At 45.7% G+C, this 27577-nt stretch overlaps 1 protein-coding gene across 1 annotated transcript in view; it reads right to left on the reverse strand.

The window, feature by feature from the left end:
* LOC147625846 (protein CHROMATIN REMODELING 5-like) overlaps nucleotides 1-27375 on the reverse strand; it is a 67023-nt gene extending 39648 nt beyond the window's left edge. Inside the window, exons 1-4 of the mRNA XM_086817424.1 lie at nucleotides 26975-27375; nucleotides 25042-25793; nucleotides 24835-24908; nucleotides 24163-24627 (exon numbers count right to left, since the gene is read on the reverse strand). Of these exons, the coding sequence (XP_086673550.1) occupies nucleotides 24163-24627; nucleotides 24835-24908; nucleotides 25042-25720 (1218 nt within the window). The 5' untranslated portion in view covers nucleotides 25721-25793; nucleotides 26975-27375. The remainder of the gene's footprint in view (nucleotides 1-24162; nucleotides 24628-24834; nucleotides 24909-25041; nucleotides 25794-26974) is intronic.
* Nucleotides 27376-27577: the final 202 nt, after the last annotated feature.

Below are 27577 nucleotides of genomic sequence, written 5' to 3' on the forward strand. Positions count from 1 at the left end.
ATCGATGATGCTAATAATGCATAACCTATGAGAGGGGGGGAAATCCAGCTTGAAAAAGACAGTAGAAGTTCCCACGACTCTCATAATAGTGTGGTCGTATCAACATATAGTGCACCTTTGACACAGCAAATCTTGGTACTCATGAGTGGTTAGTCAGTTTGACCCGCACGGCCTTCAGCTGGACTGCCTCCCCCCTTCCAGTACAGCCTTGACTCCCCATTTTTGGATCTCTCCCGGCAAGAGATCAACCGTCTCATCCATCTGGATTTGACAGGGCTGCACTTGGTTGTCCCCACGAGAACTCCCCAAAAAACTCCAATTCCACAGAACTTTTTGTAAGTTTCCAAGGATGGATGTGGCTCCCAATTGGTCAGCTGAGGGTATCATCTCGCCATCTATGGATTGAATTTTGCAGAGAAGAGGGCATTCCTTGCGAGGCATGGATATGCAAGGTATGCACAACTTGGGAGGTGGAGACCCCCTCGCGTAAGCTGCATAGAGGACTCCAGGGTTCAGTGCCAAAGGCGGTCCACAACCAAATTTATGCATGTGATGTATATAGGTGATTGTTTGGAAAAGTGCTCTATGATGGAGGAGATGCTCCAAACTAAGCTAAAATAATCTCATGTGGCACTGATGGCTTACTGCCGATCATCCCTGAAAGCATCATCACCTATATCGTCTCTCTGTCCTCCAAGCCTCCTCTCATTAAAATACCAGCTGCCCAAGACCACCTTAAACAAGGGTGTGCAGCTCTAGCTCGTCTGGAGAGTGTTTCAAAGCCACTTCATGGAGCCTCAAGTGTTGGCTCTTTGACACTTTGGTGCGTCTTTTAGCAACGTACGGTGCCTCTTTCTGGGACCAGATCTCATCGAAAAGATCGGGCCTGTAAAGGTCACTCCAAGGTAACCCTAAGATGAGATGCTCTCCACCTAGGCTCCTCAGTATAGAAAAAACTAGCCAGCTCTCACTCAATAAGAAGTGTTAAAGATCATGATGCTGGTTTTGAAAAGAGGTCTCTCTCGTCACAAACCTCTGCAATGCATTCAGATGTCCCTGTAAACCCTCTGTGGAATCAAAGATAAGGAATTTGTCATCCACATAAACTGTCCAAGCTACCCGTAAGCCTATCCCCCCCAAACCTGTCCACAAATGACGAGATCTCATCTACATATAGCACAAAGATAGCACGGACCCCTATTTGACCCCAATAGTATTAATGATGGCCTCAGAGTGGCCTCTTGGTTCCCGGACCTATCAATCACGGCTGGCATGGGGCTGTCCGTCCCTGTCTCTCCCCCAAAAATAATCTCAGCTCCGCTCTGAAAGGATAGACAAGGCCAACTCAGTACATAGGCCCTGTTCAATGTTGTGTACAATAAAGTAGGTGGCAAAAGAACCTCGTGTTTGAAATCATAATGTGATGTCCTAATAAACCATGCACATGGCCTCAATCCACCACGTGTGGGTGCATGTGCGGGTGCACCTGCACCATAAGGGGGACTAGATTTGACACCTTGTTGTATACAAGGTGGTTAGAAACTTTAGGTACGATGCGTACAACATGTGTTCAATAAACGTAAGGAAAGTACTAATAAGATAAGGTACATTAAGTACATCAGCCTTTTGAATAGTATTAAACAAAAAATATGGTATATTGAAAACAACCATACACACACAATGTGTGCATGCATTACGGAAAAGCATATGGGATGCATGGATGAGGAATAGCGGCCATCTAATAAGATCCAGGACAAACAAGAACTTCAAAATCGATATAGAAGCTTGTGCATTTTGTATGGCGTATGGAACGCCCGTACGATACACGTGTGGTACACAAAGTACTGTACGGATCATGACGTTATGTACGAGTACGGAATGCAACTAAGCCTTGCTAGATGCCTAAGCGATGCTCTAATAACCTATCGTTGGTTTGGGAATTATATGACTCAAGCAAAAAAGAGAAAGAAGCTACTTATAGGCTAATCGGCCATCTCCATGTAGGTCGTGGACAAGTTGGCAGCAAAAGACTTGACTTTTGTTCGCAGTCATCTCCTATCTGTACCATATTACACTGTAGGGAGTGAGGGCCAATGATGTGGGTATGCCCGCCTGTGTGAGGTTTTCTCCATTGTGCATTTTCCTAGTTTTTTCCAATCGTGGGGGTGCTGTTTTTTCTCCGTCAACCTGTACACTGTACAGAAGCTCTACTGAAGCTGTGAAGATTCTCACACATTGTGTGGGAACACTAAGACCCCGATAGTCTGTTATGAGGAGTTATTTTGGTTGTACCAATACTTTCCATCGTATGGGTTGTTGTACCAAAGACTAGAGTAAAGCTTTCTTTTTGCTACAAGGAAAATCAAGTCAAAGTGGAAAAAAAAAATCACTCCTAATCTCTAAAAGTTATGGAAGATCAGGCAAACTCTTTCCACTTGGTGAGACTGGGGATTCTAGTGTCTATGAGATCCACTCTTGTGAGGCTTGAGTGAGGTGGGACCTAGACCTTGTGAGATCCACCAAGAGGCTTGAGAAGTTGGAAGCACCCCTTGCCTTGGGCTTGGGCGGAAGGTTTGTCTTTATTTTCATTGTTGCACTCGCTGGTGCAAAGCACCCTCATATTTGTACTATATAAATACTCCTTGGAATGAAGTTATTCCTTTGGGGGGGGGGGGGCGGGGTTCCGGCCCCAATGCTGTGTTGAGAGAGAGAATAGTTTTCATTTGATGTAAAGTTCTTCATTGTTTTGCAAGTGTATTCCTCCTAGGATTGGAGTGTTCAACCGGATGCCCGCGCTCATTACAGTGGTATCAGAGCCAAGGTTTCCAACATCAAATTTGAGGCAAAGGCATCCCCCATCCCTCTTGTACTATTTGTAACCCATGGAGAACTCTACATAGGAAATGAAAGCTATGGAAGAAAAATTCCAACAAGATATCAAGAGCCAAGAAGACTTCTACCTCCAACAGATTGAAGAGCTAAAAGAAGAGTTATTCCAAAAAGATAGCTTAATTGAAGAGCTTCAAGAAAACCAAGAAAAAGATTGTTCAGTCACAAATCTTCATGACAGGTTGGGAGATTGGGCCAACAAAGAAGGGCTAAATCCAAGGGAAGTGGCCATTGTTAGCAGAGGGATATCAGCTAGCTCGTACTTCATCAGGGATATTTATTGAAGAACCAAAGGAAGTAGGATTCATGGATCAAATTTCAAGCTCCTGCCAACTACCAAGTACACATTGAGGTGAATCAACCAGCAAATGTTTCAAAGAAGAAGACGTTTAGGAGCACAGGTGACTCTCAAGAAGTGGATGCTTTTGAAGACACAAGAACATCCAAGGGAAAAGCAAAGATAGCGGAAAAAAAGTCAGCTTACCAAAAGGCAATGCAAGAGAAGATGATTGCTCGACTTTCTCCTTCTTTGCAACCATTACAAGCTGGTGGTGAAGTGGATTACACTCCCAAGGGACCACCATATTTTCCTCAGGAAAGGCTTGGTAGCTCTTGAGGGCATGTTTACAAAGATTTATATAATCCAAAATATTGTATCCTTTTGAAAAGTTTTCAACTTCATCTAGTAGTCTAGAAAGTAGTTTAAATCTTTGGTTTTGGATAACCAACTAGTGTGACCAGTCACTAATGGATAATCTTTTTGGCTATTTTCCTTGTGCATGTCTATGCACGATTAATATTATCACAAGGGCTTAAAGCCAAGTGCTAAAGTATTATGAATCACTCTTTTGGAAGATTATTCTATCCAGATGAAACATTTATGCCAAGGATTTGCTTTATGGCCCAGTGGAGCTGTTTACTGTAGTCGCTTTCTTTTGAAACAGTTATTTTTCTATTATGTTGGCTATATCTTCAACATTTGTTTATATTATTTCCCTTGCTAAGTGGCTTGGGTATATTGTTATGAGATTGGATAAAATTGGCCTGAGAGCTCCACTCAAGCGAGGCTTGTGTGAGACAAGGTATTTATCCGAGAGGCTCCACAACCAAGGACATGCTTCCACTGATGAGATCAGTGAGTACTGATATGACCAGTACCTTTGACATATGACTTGAGCCCAGCTCTTTCTCTGCAGAGTGTGATAGATGTCCACCTGGGAGTTAACTAGTATATTGTCACTATTCATTTGGAACTCTATTATGACTAGATCCAACCTCCTCCTTTTGGATGAGGACAACCTTGTTTTCTCACAAGGGAGCTATCACAGTTGCAGTCAGCTATTTAAAAGGCCGGAAAGATGTCAACAAGTTGGACATGTTCTTATGGAAAAGGACTCTGGGAATTCTAGAGAGCCCAAAAATAGTACAAGTACTAAGAACGGGAGATTTTCATTGCATATGCATGTGCACAAATCATGGATGCATGTGAATGCATTAGAAGATTTTTGCTAGGGAATGACAAGTTTTTGTGTCTAGTCTGCTTGGATAGGTAGTACCTGGGATGCCTGGTACTGCTAGCTACTTATCTACAATGAATGCTCTTGTTTGCTAGCGTATTTTTGATATTTTACAAGCTTAAAGCATGTGAAAAGAGGCCCTACAAGAGATATTTTGTATAAAGGCCCATTTATAAGGTGCTGAGTTCACACTCATTTAAATATGGGTGGACATAATTATAAAGGCTGAGCATTACTTGTATTATGGGCACTTCATTTGGTAATATAGACTCATGGAGAGTTGGAAACATATAGACCTTGCCAAATGTTAACCCAATAGAGAAAATTTCCATTTTTATGTTGCTTTCTAAAAAATTTAATAAGCTTATTTGCCTAAAAGGTGGTGGACCGGTCACATTCGCCAGGGTGGAGAAAACACCCACGCAGGTTGATGTAAAGGTTCACCAGACGACAGCTGTTAGGCGAAGACCTTCATTCAAGATTCCTGGACGCCAGGCGACGGCTGTACTTGCTGCACCTGCTATACGTGCTGAAGTCTACCAACAGCACTTGCTGAAGTTGCTACCTTACGACAATACATACTGAAGGTTGCTACCCGCCAACATACTGTTTCTACCATTTGGTGTTGAACCGGCTGCCAGCATCTACTGTACCTTTGTGCTAGTCGTCAAGAGTTGTTCCAATCGTCAAGTGCTGGGACTGCATCTGATACCAGAACCTACCGTACCTGCTGTAAGTATTATACATGCTATACAAACTGAATCAGAACCTACCGTACCTGCTGTAAGTATTGTACATGCTGTACAAACCATACCAAAATCTGTCGTACTTGCTGCTGTTTATTTTTGTACCTGTTGTACAGATTGTACCTACTTGTATTGCACCTATTACACATGTTGTATGGTGTTATGCTACTCTTGACTGATTGTACGAAAGCTTTTGAGATGCTGTCATGATTTTGAGATGCTGTCATGATTTTGAAACACTGTAGAGAAGCTCTATTGAAGCTGTGAAGATTCTCATACATTGTGTGGGAACACTAAGACCCCGACTGTTTGTTATGGGGAGTTATTTTGGTTGTACCAAGACTTTCCATTGTATGAGTTGTTGTACCAAAGACTAGAGTAAAGATTTTTTTTTTGCTACAAGGAAAATCAGGTCAAAGTGGAAAAAAAAATCATTCCTAATCTCTAAGAGTTACGGAAGATCAAGCAAACTCTTTCCACTTGGTGAGACTGGGGATTCTAGTGCCTATGAGATCCACTCTTGCAAGGCTTGAGTAAGGTGGGGCCTAGACCTTGTGAGATGCACCAAGAGGCTTGAGAAGTTGGAAGCACCCCTTGCCTTGGGCTTGCGCGGAAGGTTTGTCTTTATTTTCATTGTTGCACTCGCTAGAAATATGGTGCAAAGCACCCACATACTTGTACTATATAAATACTCCTTGGAATGAAGTTATTCCTAAGGGGGGAAGGGGGGGGGCCGTTCCGGCCCCAATGCTGTGTTGAGAGAGAGAATAGTTCTAATTTGATGTAAAGCGCTTCATTGTTTTGCAAGTGTATTCATACTAGGATTGGAGTGTTTAACTGGATGCCGGTGCTCGTTACACAAGCACCTTGCTCTGATACCATTTGTGAAGTTTTTATGGTTCACAAAGGCGAGCTATGGAGGTTGATCGATCCCCATGGTGTGTGTGCAGAGAAGAGAGGGAGTGTCTGATGTAACAAGCTTAAATCAGATGCTTGCAATGCAATGTGATGCTTGTAATCATTGATATGAAGCTTACAAGTTACAATGCTTTTATAGGCAAAATGCCATATCTTTCTCAACAATCTATTCATTGGGGTAGTGACACTTGCTATATACCTAGTGACATCACTATTTACACACTCAAACACTTAAGTGGCTATAAGCCCTTGTTCACACACACTTGCAAACGTTCACCTCTACGAGGTGTTCACACATACACACTCATAAGGAGTGTTCACACAGTGAAGCTTCGAATATCCAACACCCAAGGGATTAGGGCCTCATTCACACTTTTGGTACAACTTTACCATGATGCCAATACATCTCAAGCTTTTAACACCGACCCAAATAACTAACATGTGAGAAAATTTCCAAGTCATGCCCCAAGATAACTTCTTGTCGGGAGTACTGATCTTCCCCTACCAGATGTGACATCAACTGTCAATCAGGCAGCAAGTACGTGTTCCGCATTCTAGAAACCTTCTTGCCCCAAGATAACTTCTTGTCGGGGCTACTGATCTTCCCCTACCAGATGTGACATCAACTGTCAATCATGCAGCTCTTCAACCACACGAGCATCATCAACTGGTACAGAGCAGCAATAAATACCATAGATATGGCCTGTATGTGCAAGAGGGTACCACCAGCAAGTACAAGAGAGTATGACCAGCAGATAATATATGGGATCAGCAGGTACACTTGTGTGGGTTCTGCAGGTCCTATACGCAAAGGTACAACTCAGCAAGACGTAAGGTGGCACGATGTCACCATTTGGTCCATCTCCATTTCTGGAGCCACTTCTATGGGATTGTCACTCCATAGGACGGCCAGATTTGTACCATGTTCACATGTGGCCAGGCCAGTGCCCCATGTGAAAGGATCAGTTATCTTATGTCACATGGACGGAACCAGTTTTGTACCACCCGTGTGTGACCAGTATTGTGCCATATGGACGAGAGCCTGTTTGTTGCCACCTGTGTATGACCAAGATTGCGTCTTATCCATGGGACTGTCACTCCATGGTAGGACTGATATTTGTGCCGACCTTGTCTATGGGATTATCACTCCATAGAAAGGCCCGTGCCAGGATGTATGTTTTGCCTATGGGACTGTCACTCCATAGGAAAACCAGGACTTCGCATTTCTGTCACATTAGTCTTGTGCCTGACAAGAAATCCTTGTACAAGTTTCATGAAAGGGAGATTTTGTCCATTACATGTGCACATGCATTTGTGTTTGTATGCATAAACTTGTTTCGCATGACTTGTTTTCGTGTGTTTGCCTGCTATGACGTGCCAGTACACCGAACGGGGACGCCCCAAGTGTACCGTGGGTGTGTTGTCTGCTGACGAGGGTAAGTATTGCCCTTTTTGGCCTTTTCAAACATAAAATCCATGAAGTAATGTAAACTTTAATGTTTATAGGGTTGAATGTTCACACATTTAAAATATTGTCCGAACACTTTCTAGTGTGAGTGCCCATGAGCTAACCTTTGAATAATATTTAATAATAATTAAAGTATGTATTGCATGGGAAAACAACCCCCCTACACACGTGCGTGTTGACAGAAGGGAGCGCCCATTGGATTGGAGAAGTGGACTGGATTTAGAAACCAGTCGGCTGCTCTTGTACTGCTCTTGTACTGGCCTGTATGCAGCTGCGTGGTACCCGCCTCCAACCTACCCGCCTGGCAGCTGCTGCAGAACCTGCCTCCAACCCACCCGCCTGAAGCTACTGCTATACCTGCCTTACAGTCATGCTGTACCTGCCTGAAGCTGCTGCTGTATCTGTATTTGTACCTACTTGCAGAGCTGTACACACCTATTGTACCTGCATCTGTACTTGCCTGCAGAGCTGTACACGCCTACTGTACCTGCATTTGTACCTGCCTACAGAGCTGTACCCGCTTGTTGTACCTACATCTGTACCTGGTGAACTGTACCTGCAATACTTGATGTACCTACATCCGTACTAGCAATACTAACCGTACTTGCATCTGTATCAACAGTACCTGCAGTACTTACTGTACCTGCACCTATACCAACAGTATCGACTGTACCTATTTGTACCTGTTGTTTGCACCCATTAGGAGTACAACAAAAAGGGAATGATCTTCTCTGTTGAGATTTGAATTAAAACCTTTGCCACGCAAGCTTCACCTCCAGCTACCTACACCTTAGAAGGCCATTGGGATAGTGATTTTTCCCAAGATTGCCCTGACCGCGCCTTCACCTTTAGAGGAGCCAGTGAAGGTCATGTGGGTATGAGGAAAAACAGGGAGCAAAGCTGACTTGGGAGCACTTGGTATTTCTCCCACCGCGGTGCTTCACCTTGCCAGGTGTTAGTACAGGCATGCTTGTTGGTGCACGGTCCCAAAAGACCAGTGAGGACAAGTGTTCACCGAGTGAAGATGGGAGATGTTAGGGCAAAAGGACGGAGATCAAAGTAAAACCACACAGCATGAAATATGTGAGTGAATATATATAAAAAGGTGAGTGCAAATATGTACAAGAGCCCTCATATGAGAGATGACTCTGAGCAAAAAGAAGACCAGTGCTAAAGCAGAGAAGGACGTCGAAGCTGAAGCACAGTCGATGACGAAGGCTCGCGTCGATGTGAGGCAAAGCACTCCGAGGTGATAGTGGCAACGGAAAAAGGTAACGTCAATGACGATGATGGTGGTGCAGTCTCTGATGACACGGGTGCTGCGTACCTGGAGCAAAGAGGGCTGCCGTCCCGAGTGGTGCAAGCTCTGGCGACACGGGTGCTGCGTACCTTAAGCACAGAGGGCTGCCGTCCCGATGTAGCAGAGGGGGCTGCTATCCCGATGTGTAGCAGAGAGGGTTGTTGTCCCGAAGTAGCAAAAAGGGCTGCGTTATAGTGCTGATGTATGCTGAAGCAAAACGCAGATGTCTGCCAAAGCAAAACGCTGATGTAAGCTGATGTATAAACGCTGATGCATGCTCTGATGTAGGCGCTGACAAGTGCTGAAGTAAAACGCAGATATGAGCAGAAGAAGGCCTGATGTAAGCACCAAGAAAACAGCCTGATGTTGGCTGATGTGAGCCCTGTAGAAGGCGGCCTAGACCAGCAGAGGAAAACGCAGATATGAGCCTCTGCTTGTACCCTTGGTTTGTTCCAAAACCGAACTCGGAAAAACTTACCTCGCCCAGAAAGCACGGGCGATTTCTCCAGGATATTTTTATTCTAACGTAGTCAAGAGCCTTAACTAACCCAATTGATCCAACCAAACTAGTAAGTCACATGGTCAGATCAAGGAAGAGACTTGCACTTGGATCATAGAGACCAACACTTTTTTCTGTGATGTAAATGGATGTAGATGTGGATGTGAAGAGATGTGGATGGGATGTGATGTTATGTAAATGGATGTGGATGTGAATATCATGAGATGAGATGTGGATGGGATGTGATGTTATGTAAATGGATGTGGATGTGAATATCATGAGATGAGATTGAGATGTGATGTAAATGGATGTGGATGTGAATGTGATGTGATGTGATGTGAATGGATGTGATGTGATGTGATGTGAATCGGGATAGATGTGAATGAATGAGATGTGAATCGGGATAGATGTGAATGAATGAGATGTGATGTGGAGAACTACCACCTGAGAGGCCCGAGGGTCATCGCATAGATCTTGTGCCAAGTAGTAGTTCCCCACCTAACAAACCCGCATATCGTGTGAGTGCCGCACAACAAGAGGAGATTATAAAGCCAAAAAAGGATTTGGTTCAGCCAAGCTCCTCACCCTTTTGTTCTCCCGTACTTCTTGTGCAGAAGAAGGATGGATCTTTCCGCATGTGCGTGGATTATCGAGCTCTAAACAAGCTCACCATCAAGAACAGGTTCCCAATCCCACGCATAGATGACATCTTGGATAAGCTTGATGGTACGGCTTGTTTCAGCCGTATAGATTTGAAGAGTGGTTACCACCAGATTCGTGTGGTACCTCAAGATGTCCATAAGATGGCATTCAGGATAGCTTTTGGATTGTATGAATTCTTGGTAATGCCTTTTGGCCTTACCAATGTCCCGGCAACATTCAACCGTATGATGGACAAGATATTTCAACCCAATCGTTAGTTCACAGGTGTATTCTTTGATGATAGCTTGGTTTTCTCCAAGAATAAGGAGGAGCATAAGACTCATTTGGCTACAGTGTTTGAAGAGTTGCGAAAGCATAAACTCTTCATAAATGCTAAGAAAAGTGAGTTCTTCCTCTCAGAGATACACTATTTGGGACACATCGTATCCATAGAGGGTGTAAGAACACATCCTGCTAAAATTGAAACCATTCGAAATTGGCCAGAGTTGCAAAATGTACATCAAGTGCAAAGCTTTCTTGGGTTATGTTCATTCTATAGGCGATTCATAAGGCATTTTGCCAAGATTGCCTCGCCATTGCATGATCTTACAAAGAAGAAAGCCACCTTCAAATGGACTTCGAATAAGCAAGATGCCTTCTTGCAACTCAAAAATGCTATCATTTGTGGGCCCGTGTTGATTGTTCCCAATTTGCAAAAGCCATTCACAGTGGAATGTGATGCATGTGGGAATTGTACAAGGGTTGTACTAAATCAAGAGGTCATGCAGTTGCTTATGAAAGCCGCCGATTGCATGATGCCGAGATCCATATGGACATTTATGAAAAAGAGCTCTTGGTTGTAATTCATGCCTTAAAAATATGGAAGCATTATCTTCTTGGGACTGAATTTGTAGTCAAGACAGATCACCAAAGCTTGAGATATTTTCTATCTCAAACAAAGCTTTTGGAGAAGCAAATGAGAATGGCAAACTTTCTTTCCATGTTTCATTTTCAGATTGTACACTCCGAAAAAGAAGAATTTGGTGGCAGATGCTTTGTCCAGGAAGCCTTATATAGTTGCAGTTTCAATGGCCTGGGGATTTATCTGCCATGCGCGATTTGTATCATTTGGATGCTGATTTTTTCCAAATATGGACTGATTTGATGGCTGGTCACTCACATGCCCCTTATGTGATTAAAGGGGGTCATCTTATGAAGGATAACTGCTTATGTGTGGTGAAGGATATGCGTCCAAAGGATTGGGTATTGCTGAAATTTGAGAAAGCTAGGCTTCGCAAGAGGCCAGGACGAGAGGGATCATATCCAAAGCTCTCTACTCGATATTATGGACCCTTCAAAGTGGTGGACAAGATCAATGAAGTGTCCTACAAGCTTGCTTTACCCAGTCATTGGAAGATTCACAATGCTTTTCACGTGAGTCTTTTGCGGAAGTATGTGGGGCCAGATTCAGAAAAGCCTATCATAGAAGATCCGCCCGAGATTGATGAGCTTGAGGAGATCTTCCAGCCAAAGCGGATTGTATTTTACAAGGAGAGAGAACTACCACATGGAAAGCTTTCCAAGAGATACCTTGTGAAATTCAAAAACTATTTACCCATTGATGCAAAGTGGGTAGATGAGGACTATTTCGTTGACTACCCATAGCTTTTGCAAGCATATCTTGAGGCTTTTCAGTTAAGGTCAACTGTTTAGAAGCCGATGGGGATGTCACCATTTGGTCCATCTATTATAGCAGTCACCTCCTATCTGTATATTTACACCAGGGCCTCTGTTGTGGGTGTGCCCGCCCGATTTAGGTGTTTTCTCATTTTTCCCCTCTCCATATTTTTCCCTATTTTTACCAGGTGTGGGAGGCTGTCCTGTGGCTCTTGGGTGATCCAAGTGATGGCCGACTCCTCTTGCTACTCCCCACCTCTCTCTGTAGCTGGCCGACTTGACATGTGTGCTGGCCGGCCGACTGACAGAAGCTGGCCAACTGTCTTCTTGTTGCTGTTGACTGTCTTTGCTACTGGCCGACTGGATCATAGGGGTTATATAAAATGGCCCCTTGCCCCCACAAAGATTGTATTCGGGTATTCGAGATTTCTTGTGTATATAGCAGAGTTACACGCCTCTCTCTCTCTCTCTCTCTCTCTCTCTCTCTCTCTCTCTATTGCTGTATTTTTCTGCAGTGCACTTGCTCTTGTGTTTTCAGATCTTGTCTTCATCTCCGCTGCATATTCTAACATGGTATCAGAGCACTAGGCTCTTGATAGATCTTGGGAACTGTGTGAGCAAGAGGGGTGCTGTTTTGTTGCTGATTGGTGGACTGTTTTGGACCGTTCGGAAAGAGGAGAAGCAAGAGGAAGGCGGGCTGATTTGCTGGACAGCCACTTGCAGGTTTAAGTTCTTCTTTTTTCCCACCCACCCACCCTTTTCAGTTACACCCCCGCAATGGCAGATTTACTTGAGATGGCTGAGAAGCATGTGAAGATCCCGACACTCCCCACGTTCCCTGTGGACCGTCAATTAGACGGGAACAACTATGGCATATGGAAGGTAATGATGGAATCTTTTTTGGAGTCTTACGACCTTGCTGATTTCATTGTTGTTGGGGTTCCACGACCGGAGTTAGAGGAAGGGGAGTTACCCTCAATTCGGAAGGAACGTGAGGCATAGGCACAGTTATGGGATCGTGTCAATGCCAAGGTCCGTTCTTTCATTTTCCTCAATTGCACACCGCAGGTAATCTATCATATCAAGCATATGACAATAGCCAGAGGAATATGGCAGCATTTGGCTTCTCTCTATAACAGGGTATCGCCCATGAAGAGGATCTCCTTGGAAGTACAGATGCGGGTGATGAATCCTGCAAAGTCGTAGACGATGCGGGAACACATCAACAAGCTACAGGCTCTTCAGCAAGAAGTTCTCCAAGCTGGGAAAGAGATATCATCAGAGGATATGGCCATTACGTTGCTGTCGCATTCGCCCTCTCAGTACTCAACATTTTACTCTTCTTTGATTACCAGTGGCAGGCTCAGCACCATCACATGGAAGGAGCTTGTGCCCATGGTCTTGGACCAAGAGGAAAGATTCACGAACCCTCCATAGGGCGGAGGTTCGGAGGCCTTAACTGGCCAATGGTCGAAAGGCCGTAACAACTAGGCCAAAGGGAAGGCTTTATCGAAGAAGTCTTTTGAGAAGATGTCCGACACAGACCGCGAGAAACTGAAGGCAGAGAGGACCTGTAATGATTGTAGTGAGAAAGGCCACTATTGGAGGCAGTGTCCCAAGCGGAGCACCGAGAAGGGTGCAGAATCCTCAACAGCAACCATGAAGACTCCAGCTTTTGTGCATCTGGAGGTGATGGACACCGATGTTTCATTTTCTTCGGGCAAGGAGGAGGTTGGAGGACTCTCCGCTAAGGATACTCGGGAGTGGATTCCAGACAGTGGTGCTTCTAGGCACATGACTCCTTCCCGTTCAGCTTTACAGGATCTCTGCAGGTATTCTGGTCACATCCTTACTGGGGATACATCCACTATCTTGCACCCCTGCTTCCGTGCTGTACACAGACGCGCTTCCCCTTCGTACCCACCCCGCCCAAGCTGCCCTGCTTACACTGCGCACCCCTGCTGCACTGCGCTGCTGTGCTGACCTGCTCGTGCTGTACTTGCGCTGCCAGAAATACTGCATGTTCGCCCTGCGCCCCTGCTGTGCTGACCTGCTCGCGCTGTACTTGCACTGCCCTTCGTACCCACCCCGCCCAAGCTGCCCTGCTTACACTGTGCACCCCTGTTGTACTGCGCTGCTGTGCTGACCTGCTCGCGCTGTACTTGCGCTGCTGTGCTGACCTACTTCGTGTCCTCCCTGCCCACCCGCCCTTGCTCAAGACAGTGGAGGACAACACCAAGAAATTACTGGGCGAACAAAAAAAGGTGCTGGACAGGGTTCTGAACCAACATGAAAAACAGTCGGAAGGCCTCCACAAGGAGATACAAGGAAAGAACAACAGGATTGAAGAACTGACAGCCCAAGTGAACCACCAGGAAGAGGTGATTCAGATGTTGAAAGAGACCCAGCTGCAACAAACAGGAATGCCAGAAGCTGCCCCAATGATAGGGGAAAGAACAACAGAAATGGAAGCCCTAAAGGCTACGGTCAAGGACCACACAGTGGAGGAAGGGGAGCTGAATATTCAGGAGCGTTTAAGGACTGACTTGGAGCAGTTGAAAGCTGCGAGTGATAAGCTGCGGGAAGAACTGCAGACCACGAAGAAAGATTGGGTAAAGGTGGTGAAGAAGCACAAACCCCCACAGAGCATCATACATGAGACTCTCGAGGAGGAGAAACACAGGAAGGATAGGGCCCTCCATGTGCGAGTATGGGAGCTACAAGCGGGGGCTTCCCCAAAGGAGGATGCCATGACACTTTGCCAGATGCTAGGAGTGGACGGGATCGTCCCCCCCCTTTGCAGACACATGGAGGGCAGGAAAGGATATGACACGAGAGTGACCCCTCATCATTAGATTCCCTGATGCCACCAGCAGACAGGCCTTCTTAGACAAGTGGGCTGCCCTCAAGGGCACACAGGTGTACATGGGAGATGATCTCACTCTAGCACAGGTGGCACACCGGCATGAGGCGATGGTGACTGTTCATGAGGCCCGCAGAGCAGGCAAGTGGGCTATCTACAGAGATGGTAGAGTCATTATCACTGAGCGCCGTCCCAAATAGGGACGCGGGGTCTATGAGACCAAACACCTGGGGTTGGCAGTATGGAACTGCAATGGCATGCTGTGGTCGAATCCAGGAGGCTTGAGCGAGATTCTCACAGGCAGGGATGTCATTTTTTTTTACAGAGACTCATCAGAGCCCTGAGAGGGACTTACCATAGATAGCCGGGTATGAGTGGGAGTCGGCTTTTCGAGGCGCGACCCGCACATCAAGAGGAGTACGTGGCTCGGGGGGGGGGTAGCTGTCCTTTTTAGATCCCATCTCCAACAGATTCTCAGCATCGTCCGGAAGGACGAGGATGCACGATATCTTTGGGTGCAGCTACAGCTTAGCAGTGACAGAGTCGTCCACATTGCTGTGTGTTATTTTGCACCACGCCACTACCCTTACGCCGCACAGCATGGCCAGTCACCGTACTTACCATTATATGAGGATATCATGGAGTTCTCACAGTTGGGGGAAGTCCTCCTACTCGGGGATTTCAACACCAGGATGGGAAGTCAACAGGTCCCACTACTCGATCTAGACGACCCTATCAGACTACAGGAGAGCTGGACATCACTGACACAGGGCTGCAGCGATCATCACAGGACCGTGAGGAGGTCACAGTGTCCGGGAGATATTTCTTAGAGCTGGGAGCTACACATGGTCTCGTTATCTATAACTGGATGTCTCGATGGCCCTCCTCCGGCGCCTCACCTCCTTCCCTTGCTCAGGAGGTACTAGCGCTGTGGACTACCTTATGGGATCTCCGGCTTTGGCACACCTTATCCCCGACTTCTCCATTCCGCCACCCCCTTTTGAAGCTGATCGTGCCTACCTCTCTTTCACTCTTACCTGCACACCACCCATCCCTCCACCACCTCCCCCCATCTCACATTACACTCAGGTCCTCTTTGATCATGAGCTTGACCTTGTTTACTCCAACCACATCTACCGCCAACTCCAGGATATGGAACCTATTGTCCCCCTATCCACCCTCACAACACAACTCACCACCATACTCCACACATCCGCCATAGCTTCTTTCATCTGCACGCGGCGGTCTACCGCCAAGCCACCTTGCGGTTCCATGCCCCAGAACTGTTGGTATGACGACAAATGTCGGGCCACACACTCCCGTCTTAAGCATGAGGTACGGATTGGGCAAATCACGAAGTGCCAAGCGCAACGGATTTCTCAACGGCTCACCCGATGCAAGAAACGGAAGTTCTATGCTCGGAAAGAGGATGAGTTATACCAACTTTTCTTAGGGCCGAACTGCAAAGAGGCATGGAGAAAACTCCGAGAACATCACCCTCCCACACCTATCACCTGCCCAGACACATGGCACTCCTATGAATGCTCCCTCTATCATATCCCCCATCAGCCACCCCTACCCCCACCACCAGACCCCCGCCCCACCACCTCCACCTTCTTCACAAAGGGCATGGTCCTCAAGACCATTCGTAGACTACGCAATGGGCGAGCCCAAGATCATGAGGGACTCACTACCGAGTACATCTCACATGCCCATGATACCCTAGCGCCCCTACTAGCCTACATGTTCAATAGAGCCCTTTGTGAAGGATTTCCACCCTCTTGGTCCACCAACACCATCACCCCCATCCTCAAAGCCGGAGATCCACTTGATCCTAATAACTACAGGACAATCATGATTGGCCACACATTGGCCAAACTCTATGGATTAGTGCTAGAGGCAAAGTTCAGTTCATTTGCAGAGAGCCAGGGATGCAGAGCCTCAGGACAGGCTGGCTTTCGGAGGAGCTACTCTACCCTTGACCACATCTTCACCCTCCGTGCATCATTGAGGAGGGTAGAGCACGACACCAGAGGATTTACTGCTGCTTTGTGGATTTCTGCAAAGCTTTTGATACTGTACCTCGAGCCCGCCTCTTACACCGTCTACAGGAGATCGGAGTCCCATTTGACATGGTTTGGAGCATCATCGCCCTCTATGACTCCGTCACCGAACGAGTGAGAGCCCCAGGAGGTACATCACAGGAGATTTCCAGCACCATTGGGGTGAAACAGGGCTGCCCTCTATCACCCACTCTTTTCGGCCTCTACATTGATGAGATCTCGAGCTTCATTAATGGATTAGGCCGGGCTGGTCCCACACTGGCAGGGATATTGATCCCCATACTACTTTATGCAGATGACATCGTCCTCCTCTCAGACTCAGCCGAAGGGCTTCAGAGAGTTGGATATATGACTTTTGCACTCAACGGGACCTCTCTGTTAACCTTGGTAAAACCAAGGTAATGGTCTTCAATACCTCTCGCCCCGTCACATCCAGATTGAGCTTCACATATAGAGGGGATCCTGTGGAGATTGTCTCATCCTATGTCTACCTCGGTGTCACTTTCAGTGGCCCACGCTTTACCATGCTTCCTGCAACACATGCTAAAGTGACGCGGGGATATGCAGCCTTGAGCTTACCTGAGCGGCAGTGCTTCCAAGCACATTTCCAGGAGCCCAAGACGAAGGGCTGGCTTTTTGACACCCTCATGACACCACAGTTGATGTATGGAGTAGCTTTTTGGGTGCCAGATTTATCCGATGAGGATTGGCAGCGAGTTGAGAGGCCCCAAGTCATGATGTTCTCCCGTATGATCCGCAGCAAACCATCAGTCCCACACCAGATTATCCAGGCAGAGTTTGCTACAGCCCCGATGGTAATGGAGGCACTCTTCCAAACAGTCACGTACCTTCATCGCATCGGTCACATGGATCCCCACAAGTACCGGAGGCTTGCCCTAGAGTCCTCCAAACTGCTAGCACTTGAGGGACACTCTGGAGTATGGTATGCACTAGTTTCCACTTGGTTCTCAGTATATGGGATCTGCATGGACCGCCTACCCCCCCCTTCAGTACATTTGGACTCCCCTTTTTTCCGGCTGTCTCGCGAGGATACCAACCGGGTTATTCGGTCAAATCTTCTTAGCCTCTACACACATTGCACATGGATCACACCCCCGGAGCTCCCCACGAAGATGCACTTTTACAGAGACCACTTCCTCACACTCACTAAGGATGGATTCATCCAACAGCTGGGCTACTTGAGTGTTCACATGTCCCATGCCATGCGGATTGCGATTGGCCAGATATGGGTTTCTTCCCACCGCCTCAGAGTGGAGACAGGTAGAGCTGAGCGCATCTTCGGAGCCGAGAAGCTCGTACGAACACCCAGAGAGGAGAGGATCTGCCGACTATGCCACACAGAGGTTGAGACGGAGGAGCATTACATATGCCACTGCCCAGTATACTATGAGATCCGCCGGAGGTGTCACAGTCTATTTCGTGAGGGATTCGGTCCACTCTCCAAGATCATTGACTTCCACGACCAGCGTTGCCTGGGCCTCTTCTTGCTTGAGCTCCGTAGACACAGGGACACCTTCTTGAGACACGGGCCCCAGCCACCCCGCCCCCTCCCTCGACAGCCAATCATCACCAGTTTCTTCCGGACCCACGAGGTGGAGGACACCGACATAGTGGATCTTGTGGACCCTCCACGAGCTGCTCTGGACCTACCTCGCTCGAGAGGAGATACCTCAAACCGAGCCTTTGCACTCCAGCATGCCCGACGCCCTCGACCCCCCCGTCGGCCACGATCACCTCATCAGCTCTAGATCCAGGACATGCTCCACCGCCATCGAGCTACCTTTCCACGTGACATAGCTGAGGGAGACCTCTCAGCCATACTCATAAACCCCATGCTTGACATTTTGGAGAGTGGTATACCATCTACTCGGAGCTAATGTTGCTCCCATGTTTTTATGTTAGTATTTCATGACGAGTTTCCATGGATAGTTTTGTATCATCCTAGTGAGATAGCTATATTTATGTTTTCATTCTGTTTTATTTTCCATTCCATGATGAGATATGCAATGGACATTATTGTACCACTTTGGTCTCATAGGCCCATTGGGTCTTTAGTAGACGCTTAATCTCTCTCTCTCTCTCTCTCTCTCTCTCTCTCTCTCTCTCTCTCTCGCTTGCGTTTTGCATCAAGTTGTTCCAAGATGGTGTTTAACGCTGAAAGAAGACTCCCAAAGCTTCCGCATGTAATAGGAAGAATCCATCTCAACTTGGAGAACACTTTACACCACACTATCACTAGCTAGCCACAGCTAGCATCCACGTGTGGATAGCTCCAACTTCAATTCTAATGAACATGTGCCCGCACAAACTACTTCATACTTCTCTTCTTTTTCATCTATAAAACATGATCAAATGGTAAAGAGCCTCCAAAGTTCAAATAGAAGTTTCATGCTTCAGCAGCAGGGCCAAAGAAATGAATGCTTCTAACAAACCTCATTGTCTGGAGTTAAGATACCCTTATGGAAAGACTACATCAAATTTGCACCACGTGATGCTAAGTGCTCTTTGATGAATTTAATCTGGGAAGTTCTCTAAAAAGCCTAATGAAAAAGGTCAATTACTAATTTTCACACACTTTTACTTATGTTGCACAAGGCATTGTGCTACACTTTCCAAGTGAGTAAGTTTGAGGATGGTTTCAAAACAGAGTTGTATGTTGATGCACATGCGCATTCGCCCAAGCATCTCCCAGAGTGTGTGCTAGTGACCACTCTAGAGACGGGGAAGGACTTCGAGTCAATTCCAAGAAGGTATAACCAAGGCCAAAGAGGTAAAGGTGATGGGAAAATTGGAGTTCATGTGTGTGAACGTCTCAGGTGAGAGTGTGTAAGTGTGTAAACAAGGGCTTACAGCCACTAGTGTGTTTGTGTGTGTAAGCAGTGATGTCAATTGGTTTAGCCAAGTGTCATTGCCCATGAGTAGAGTGTTGAGAAAGATAAAGCATTCAACCTATAAAAAGGCATTGTACTTTGAAGGTTAATATATCAATCATAAGCATTACATTGTACATGCAATAGAGGTGAAAGTGTGTTAAGTGTGTAAACAAGGGCTTATAGCCACTAGTGTGTTTGTGTGTGAGCAGTGATGTCATTGGTTTAGCTGTGTAATATGCGGAAGCTTCGGAGAAGGATCGGTACTTCAAAACTCAGAAATCAGCACTCTTTTCGCGACGGAATTAACGCACAAACTGAAAGACGATGTGCAGAAAATAGAGAGAGAAGGGGGAGATGGAGAAGGACACAGTATTGGGTCCCAATTACCCGCTGTAGGGCCCCCACCACGGATGGTGTATTTGCTTTATTAGAATGATGTAAATCTGAAAACAAATACAAAGTACTTGACCTTTTCTTGGCTGGAAAACCTGCCCTTGACCTTCAGTCCTTCACCCCTTTGCTTTAGCAATGTTCTTGGCTGTCCTGGCCCTTGGTTGCTTGGAGCACTTGGTGAATTATGAGATGGATTCAATGAGATCTTGGCTGGGCTTTTATACCCCTCCCTTCATCCAGTCGGCCAGCTAATAAAAGCTCCACGACTGTGTTTATTCCAATAAAGTGTTTTCACACTATATTCCCTGCAGTCCAGCCTGCGCATGCTTCTGGGCAGCACCCTGGCTGCTGGACAGTCAACACATGGGTGTGGGATTGCTCCCTACACCTGGCCGACTAGCTGGGTGGGGTAATAGACCTGTCGGCTGCCTGTCCAGCAGCTTGAAAGCTGGCCGACAGCCCCTTCCAGCCCATGCCATGGCTGGTGGGCATATCTTGGGCTCTCCTGGCCCCTTGGGGGTGGTTCTACACCTCCCCCATGCCCATACTAAGAATGCAAATGCAAATCCTTGCACTGGGGTAGCCCTATGGGCTGGCCCCATCTCTACATGCAAACCTACATGCCTACAGAGGCCTGGCATCCAGTTGCAAACCAGATACACAGCACATCTGACATCATTCCAGAGGGAGACTCACAGCGCGGACTGGCACTGCTTCATGTGCAGGACAATGCACACCTGACCTTGGACTCATGTGCAGGACAATGCACACCTGACCTCGGACGACTGAGATGGATCCCTGGCTGACTCGTCCCGGACTGGGCTCACATGGGACCAGTTCGCCATCCCAGGTCCTGCACCTTCTGTACAGAAATGTCTACGTGGCATCCAAGTGCGGGATGCACGTGACAAGCTGAGTGTCCATGAGTAGAGTGTTGAGAAATATAAAGCATTCAACCTATAAAAAGGCATTGTACTTTGAAGGTTAACATATTAATCATAAGAATTACATTGTACATGCAATACAATCTCTCTCTTGAGCTTTGTTCCCTTTCTCTATCTATCTACACCACAACCATGGCCACCACGCAAAGCCCACCGTTTCCAAGCACCGCTAGTCATGGTTGTTTCTCGTACGCGTACGAACCTATTCGTACGTACGAGTCGTACGGTACGATACCGTACGAATTCGTACGATATCGTACGGTACGAGTTAGGTTTTTTTTTTTTTTTTTTCCCCAAAAAAATTTTTCCTTGAAAAAAAATTTCCAAATGCTTAAAAAAAATAGAAACCCTGCTTTACGAAGATCCCAAATGCTCGCAATACTTCGCAACTTTCGTGTCCACTCAGTATTCCATATGGGGTTGTGGAGAGACCTAAAAAATCTGGCGAGGTAGACTGGTAGTGTACACTTGATTGGTAGGATGAGAGAATCTTGCTACATCACTTGGGGATCCCTGGTATAGGTAGGCTAGACAATTAGATTCTCAAGTTATGCACAAGGGAGAACATTTGGACATGGCCATTTTGATCTAGAGAGGAGTCCCTAAACTTATCACCCTAGATGCACTCCTTGTATTTGTGCAAGGACGGTCCCTTAGTCATAAACGCTACACTGGGAGACCTTTGGTATTGCATTACCCATCCAGGTTCTTTTTTGGAGACAATCGGGAGATCCAACCGGGAGAGACACATATCCATGTACTGGTTTCTCAAGCACTGTAGACTCCTCCCCTTCCAACCTTCCCTCACATTCAAGCTTGAAGCTCCATAGCTTGTAAGTGTAAAAAATAAAAACCGTATTTTATCGTACCGTATCCCAAAATTTCATATCGTACCGAATATTCCCGTACGGTATCGTACCGTATCGTATCGTATTTTCGTACCGTGACAACTATGCCGCTAGTGTTGGGCACACCACCTCCGCGCAGCCCATCGCCAACAACGGCGGCACCATCTTCGCCACTATTTTCGTGTGGTGTGAAGTGCGGAGGGAACCACCACCACAGCTGTTCAGCCGTTCTATCGTTCTTCCGCCAACTCTTCGTCCAACGGCTCTGCTGCCCAACTCTCAGGCGTCACCGCCTAGCCTACTCTATAGCGACGCTCGTGCATATCACTCCGCCGCCGCCGTCTCAATTGTGTACGCTATCATAGCGGTTGCGCCGCCTGGCTGCCCACAAATGTATATCGCAATTATAAACCAAGGTATCAAGAGATAGATCCAATGTTGGGCAACCAATGATCTAGAAAGCTTTCTCTCCACCTATACTATCTCTCTCTCTCTCCCAATGTCCGTCCCCAGCTCTTGGTTGCCGCTTGGACCTTCTCACCCTTCGCGAGCTGCTGATCTTCATACTCGACTACAACACCCACTGATTTGCTCTGCGCATCAACTCTCACCGCCTCCAGTATCTCTATCCACACTCGCTCTGCCTCCCATGTGGCTCCGCCTGCAACAATCCTCTCTTACGTGGTTGCCACCACCTCTACCCACAACACTCCACTCCTCACTGCTACACATACAGTCTCTCCAATGGATGCTTCCACACCTTTTTGATCTAATGCTTCTACACCATCTTGTTTTCGCTACTCAGAGCTATCATTAGTCTCTGGGATCTAAACAAAAGCAACATTGTTTTTTCAAGAAGCTCTCCATGGATCTAAACAGAAGCAATGTTGTTTTTTCGAGAAGTTCTCCACAGCTAACTTTTCAACTTACCAGAAAAGGGTTCGTCTACTTCTCATGCATGATGGTGTTTGGAACATGGTCAATAGCACCAAGGAGAAAACCCGAAGGGATTCAAGGTGCGGTTTGGTAAGATAAAAACGACAAGGCACTGGCATAGATTGACCTTGGTCTTGCAAATAGCCTCATTCATCATGTTGACTTTGACAAAACCGCCAAATTGCCAATCAGGTATGGGATAATCTTGAAAATCTATTTGGAAACAAGATAAACAATTCAAAAGTGTTTCTCAAGCAAAAGTATTATGGTTTTAAAATGAAAGAACACACTGCAAGAGAACCTCAAACCATAGGTTCCCTCCTCCAATAACTAGCTATTTTAAAAGCCAACATTGATAACAATGACAAGAACGCCGTACTCTACTCCAGCTTGGAAGAAATGGAAAAGCACAAGGAAGTGTTGTCTTCTTTTCAAGTGTCTACAGAGATGTCATATAAAGACATGATGACTATCCCCATTGATGAGGATCGTCGACTTCGAGAGCAAGCTTCTATCAATCATACATGTCCAAAATGAAGACTAAACCCAAGGAGAAAGTAGTCAAGTGCACACTCTACAAGAAGTTGAGACACATCGAAGAGAAATGCTACAAGCGGATGGCAAAAGAGCAGGAGCAAAATCATGCCACCCTAGTGACCAAAAGGAAGATGAAGAGTTTGGAGATGCTCCGAAGAAGCCGGAAAATCCTACTTCAGTACTTGAAAAAGCTTTCACTACCACATTCTCTTCTGAGGTGGATAACCGATGGGCTTTTTGAAGAATCTTTATATTTGAGTGAAGGAGTCTCTGCCTAAGATGTCCCCCAAAATATCCCTGTGTATATATTCTCTCTTATATGTTTGTAATGCCTTATTTTATAAAAAACGCCATTCCTATGTCATCCCTGTTTTGCCCCATATCACCTCAAGTGTGAAGGCTATTCCTCATAACACCACCCTAACTCCAAAGAAAGGATTGTTGGGAAAATCGGAGTTCGTGTGTGAATAGGGCTTGTAGCCACTAGTGTGCTTGTGTGTGTAAGCAGTGATGTCATTTGTTTAGTCATGTGTCATTGCCCCATGAGTAGAGTGTTGAGAAAGATAAGGCATTCAGCCTATAAAAAGCCATTGAAGTTTGAAGGTTGGCATATCAATCAAAAGCATTACATTGTATGTGCAATACAGTCTCTCTCTTGAGCTTTGTTCCCTTTCTCTCTCTATCTACACAAAAGCCATGGACATCTTTCGTCCTCCTTAGCTTAGGCCTGTGTAACCCTAACCCTAAAGACTGCAAAAGGCAAGTTTAGGAACAAAGCACATCTCACACAAATATGGTGTAAGCCAATAAGCCAACAAAATCTTAAAAAATAAAAAAACGCCAATGGATAGTCAAAGCTCCTTAGTACCCTCTTGGGTTCTTATCAAACTAATCTACCATGATATGAAGGAGAAAAGAAAGAAAATAAAACAAGTGAATGACTAATAGAAAAGATAAAGTTTTGCTCCCACTCATTCCCGCACTAAAAATTTGTTTTTCCCACTAGTACTAATGAATGGCTTGCATACCTTTGCCTGCTTCTTGGCTCTCTGCAGTTCCTCATCATCACTTTCTTCTGCTTCAGCATAAGACTTTCTTGGAACAGACCTGCTTGAGGTGCGAGTCTCCCTTGACGGGACGTCTTTCTCCTTTCTCCTAACATGTGCCACCATGGACCTGTTCACTTTCCCTCTAGACTTCCTTTTTGAACCTACAAAGTCCTCATCTTCACTTTCCTCAACCAGATTCCTTGTTGATATTTCAGCATCTTCTTCTTCGTCCTCATCAACATCAGAAAGAAACCTTGTTCTCTTGGAACGCGAACTCCTATTCAGATTCCTGCTGCTAGAATCTTTACGAGCCTTAGTTTGCCTCCGACTTGTTTTACCACTAGACAATACATAATCGTTGTCACTTCCTTCTGACAGTTGCAGGCTATCATCGTCATCCTCTTCACCTAGTTCACCTTCACTTTCCTCATAGTCCACATCAACCTGCCAAACATTCAGACCCACACAGGTTGCTTTTGACTTTCTTTTATTTCAAAAGAGAGTGCATACAAACACCGAGGACAATCTTTCATTGGGGAAACTTAAAGGCAAAGACTCAAAGTGCTTATTTTGCATGTACAAATTTCAGCAAGCCAGAGTTCAGGAGAAAAAAATGAAAAACCAAACTCCAAAGTCATATGGCATGTATACCTTCCGAGAGCGGTGGGGAACTGCATCAGGAGAGCTATCCCTGGGATTGAAGTCCTCATCTGCTGGATCATCCTCTGCATTTTAAGGATAGATAAGAGAATCAAATACGAGTAAAATGTAAAGTACATTGTTATGCCTGATGGCTTCATCAAAATAATCAAAATGCAGTATCTGCAGAAAGAACAAAAGAGTACCCTTCCTGGTTACCTTCCTCCTCTTCAAAATCGTCCTCTTCATCATAGTTATCCTCATCAATTTGTGGCTGCACAGGCTTGTGCCTGAGACCGGACTCTCTCTTCAGATTAGTCCTGACACCTAGTCCAGTTCTTTTACCCTTTGCTTTGACTGACCGTTTGAACCTACCGTTGTAAGCAGCAGCCTCCTCCTCCTCTGACACTACAAAATCCTCATCCCCATTTGATTCAATCTTGTAATCTTCATCTGCAGCATCATTGTCCAGACTCTCTTTCTCTGAAAGGCTATCCTTGTCATTATCCATATAAATACCGTTCTTTTTTGACTGCGACAAATAGCTTTGTTCCTCCCCTTCAAAGTCAGAATCTGAACCTCTAAAATCATCTGCTGCACTCTGGTAAAGTGCATGATTGTCATTCAAATACTTCCCTGCCTGATTCAAGTTGTAGTCCACGCCGTCATTCCCTTCCCTCTCATATGCATTGCCATAACTACCTTCTTCCTCACTTCCAGGTGCATATTTCTGCCCTGCATCACTACCATTTTCTCTGACAATGTGATCACTTGAGCTGCACTCTAACCCATCCAAACGTTCTTCAGACTTTCCAACTTTGCCAGAACTATGATTACTTCTTACATTGGCAAGACTGTCTTCTTCGTCATTTGAGCTCTCGTCTTCATAAAAAGCCATGTTTCCTAAACTACCAGAAGTTCTATTCTGCTTGATATGTCATTCAAATTCCAGTTACATTGCCTGTAAGTAACTGCAAAAGATGCAGCCAAAAAGTTTAAGCATTGCATCATAGTTGAAGTTGAATAATAAGATATAATGGGCTATTCATTAACCAAAGAAGCACAGTAAGAATTGCCACCCAGCAAAAAAATCAGTAATTTCAAGGACATCAAGTGGGCAACTACTCTACTTCTCAAAAAAATGATAGTTTGAGACAAAAAAATCTTTGCATTACTGATGGAAGCTAATCAAATGAAGAATCTGGAGGCTTTAAAACTTGAAGCAATCTTACTGTTAGAAGCAACACTCAAAGTTTCCAAGACATTATTTGAAGAAGGATAGGCTAAGACAAGATATAACTTGTCTTAAAACATATGTTTTGTCTCTCTCCTGTGCTCCTATGTGGTCCTAAGGACAATGCCATCAGCCCTGTCTTCTCCTAAAGAAGGCCTTATTAACTCCAGAAGCAGAAGTTAAGAAATAAAGAAATAACTTCCGGCATTGGGCGACACAGAAGATACTACCACATACCTCTACAGCTCAGTCATCTCACCACCTCAAATAGACAAAGGCAGAAAAATAGAGAGCACTGAAAAGGCAGTAAAGTCAGGTAAACAAAAGGAGACTCTTAACTTGATCATGCTTCTCACGTTATGTGTACACATCTGAAACTTGAAAGTTGTTAATGACGGATAGAAATCATAGTGGCTAATCATTGATCAGCGTTGCTGAGGCTTAATGTATCGATTCATATTGATGATCAGTGGAGGTTTGTAGGGCATGGGTGGTGCGGATGCTTGAAAAAAAAACTCATCAGGAAAATCATAGCAGAAATAAACTTAAGCAGGAGGAGGGATATGATAGGTCATAGTTAACGGTAATGAATCATTTGTAGAGCCAGTTGCCATCTATAGTCAAGCGATCTTTCAATGATCTGATGTTACGAGCTTCGGCATCTACATAAACGGTAAAAGGATCGCAAGGACTTCAAGAACAAGCAGGTCGAAGCCGCGCGACAGTTTCTGAAAGGATTTATGGCAATGCCAGGGTTGGCTATGGAGACTGGAATCTTAAGGAAAACAACGATAGCATAGAAACGCAGAAGCAGGGGGGCGAAACCCTGGCGTCCCCGCAGGAAAAAAGGGATTGACAAGGAAAAGCTGATAGAAACCGATGGAAGGGGACGAGCTCATGAGTGATCAAAAGACTCACCTCTGCAGGGAAGCGAATTCGATGCAGACGCAGAAACCACCACCAAAGAAGGCAAACAAGAAGAGAGGATTTGTCTATGGCGAGACGCAGAGGCTTTGGATATGGTGGGGGCCAAATCTGCAACAGATGATGGTGGATCGAAAGAAGACCGATGCCAAAACAGGATCTCTACGGCAAAGGCGATGGCGAGATGAAAAGACACTGTAAGAAACTAGAGCCGCTTTGCCTCCTTTGTTGTTCTAGGTATTCGTGGCTATGGTGGGCCGAAGCTTTACGGTCTGTCTGTGTGTTAAGAAAAAACGCAAGCAGATGAACGGAGGCGAAGAAGCCAAACTACAATTGAGAAGATGATAATAAGACCTCCTTCCCCCTTTTCCCCTCCCTAATGCAAAATTTTATTTGCTCCTCATGTCTTTCCTAAGCCCCTTTTGTAAATCGTTCACCCTGTGGCCAATTCAGTTCTGCCACGTGGCATTGCTTCCTAGACTTGACCTTGGAAAGGTTATGCAATTTGGGGGTTCGAAGAGAGAGAGAGACATACAGAGCCGCTTAACATTGACTTCTATTGATCTAGAGAAACCAATCGACGGAGAGACGTGAACC

Source organism: Cibotium barometz, chromosome 23 (assembly GCF_041138505.1).
Source record: "Cibotium barometz isolate CiBa-2024 chromosome 23, ASM4113850v1, whole genome shotgun sequence".
NCBI lineage: Eukaryota > Viridiplantae > Streptophyta > Polypodiopsida > Cyatheales > Cibotiaceae > Cibotium > Cibotium barometz.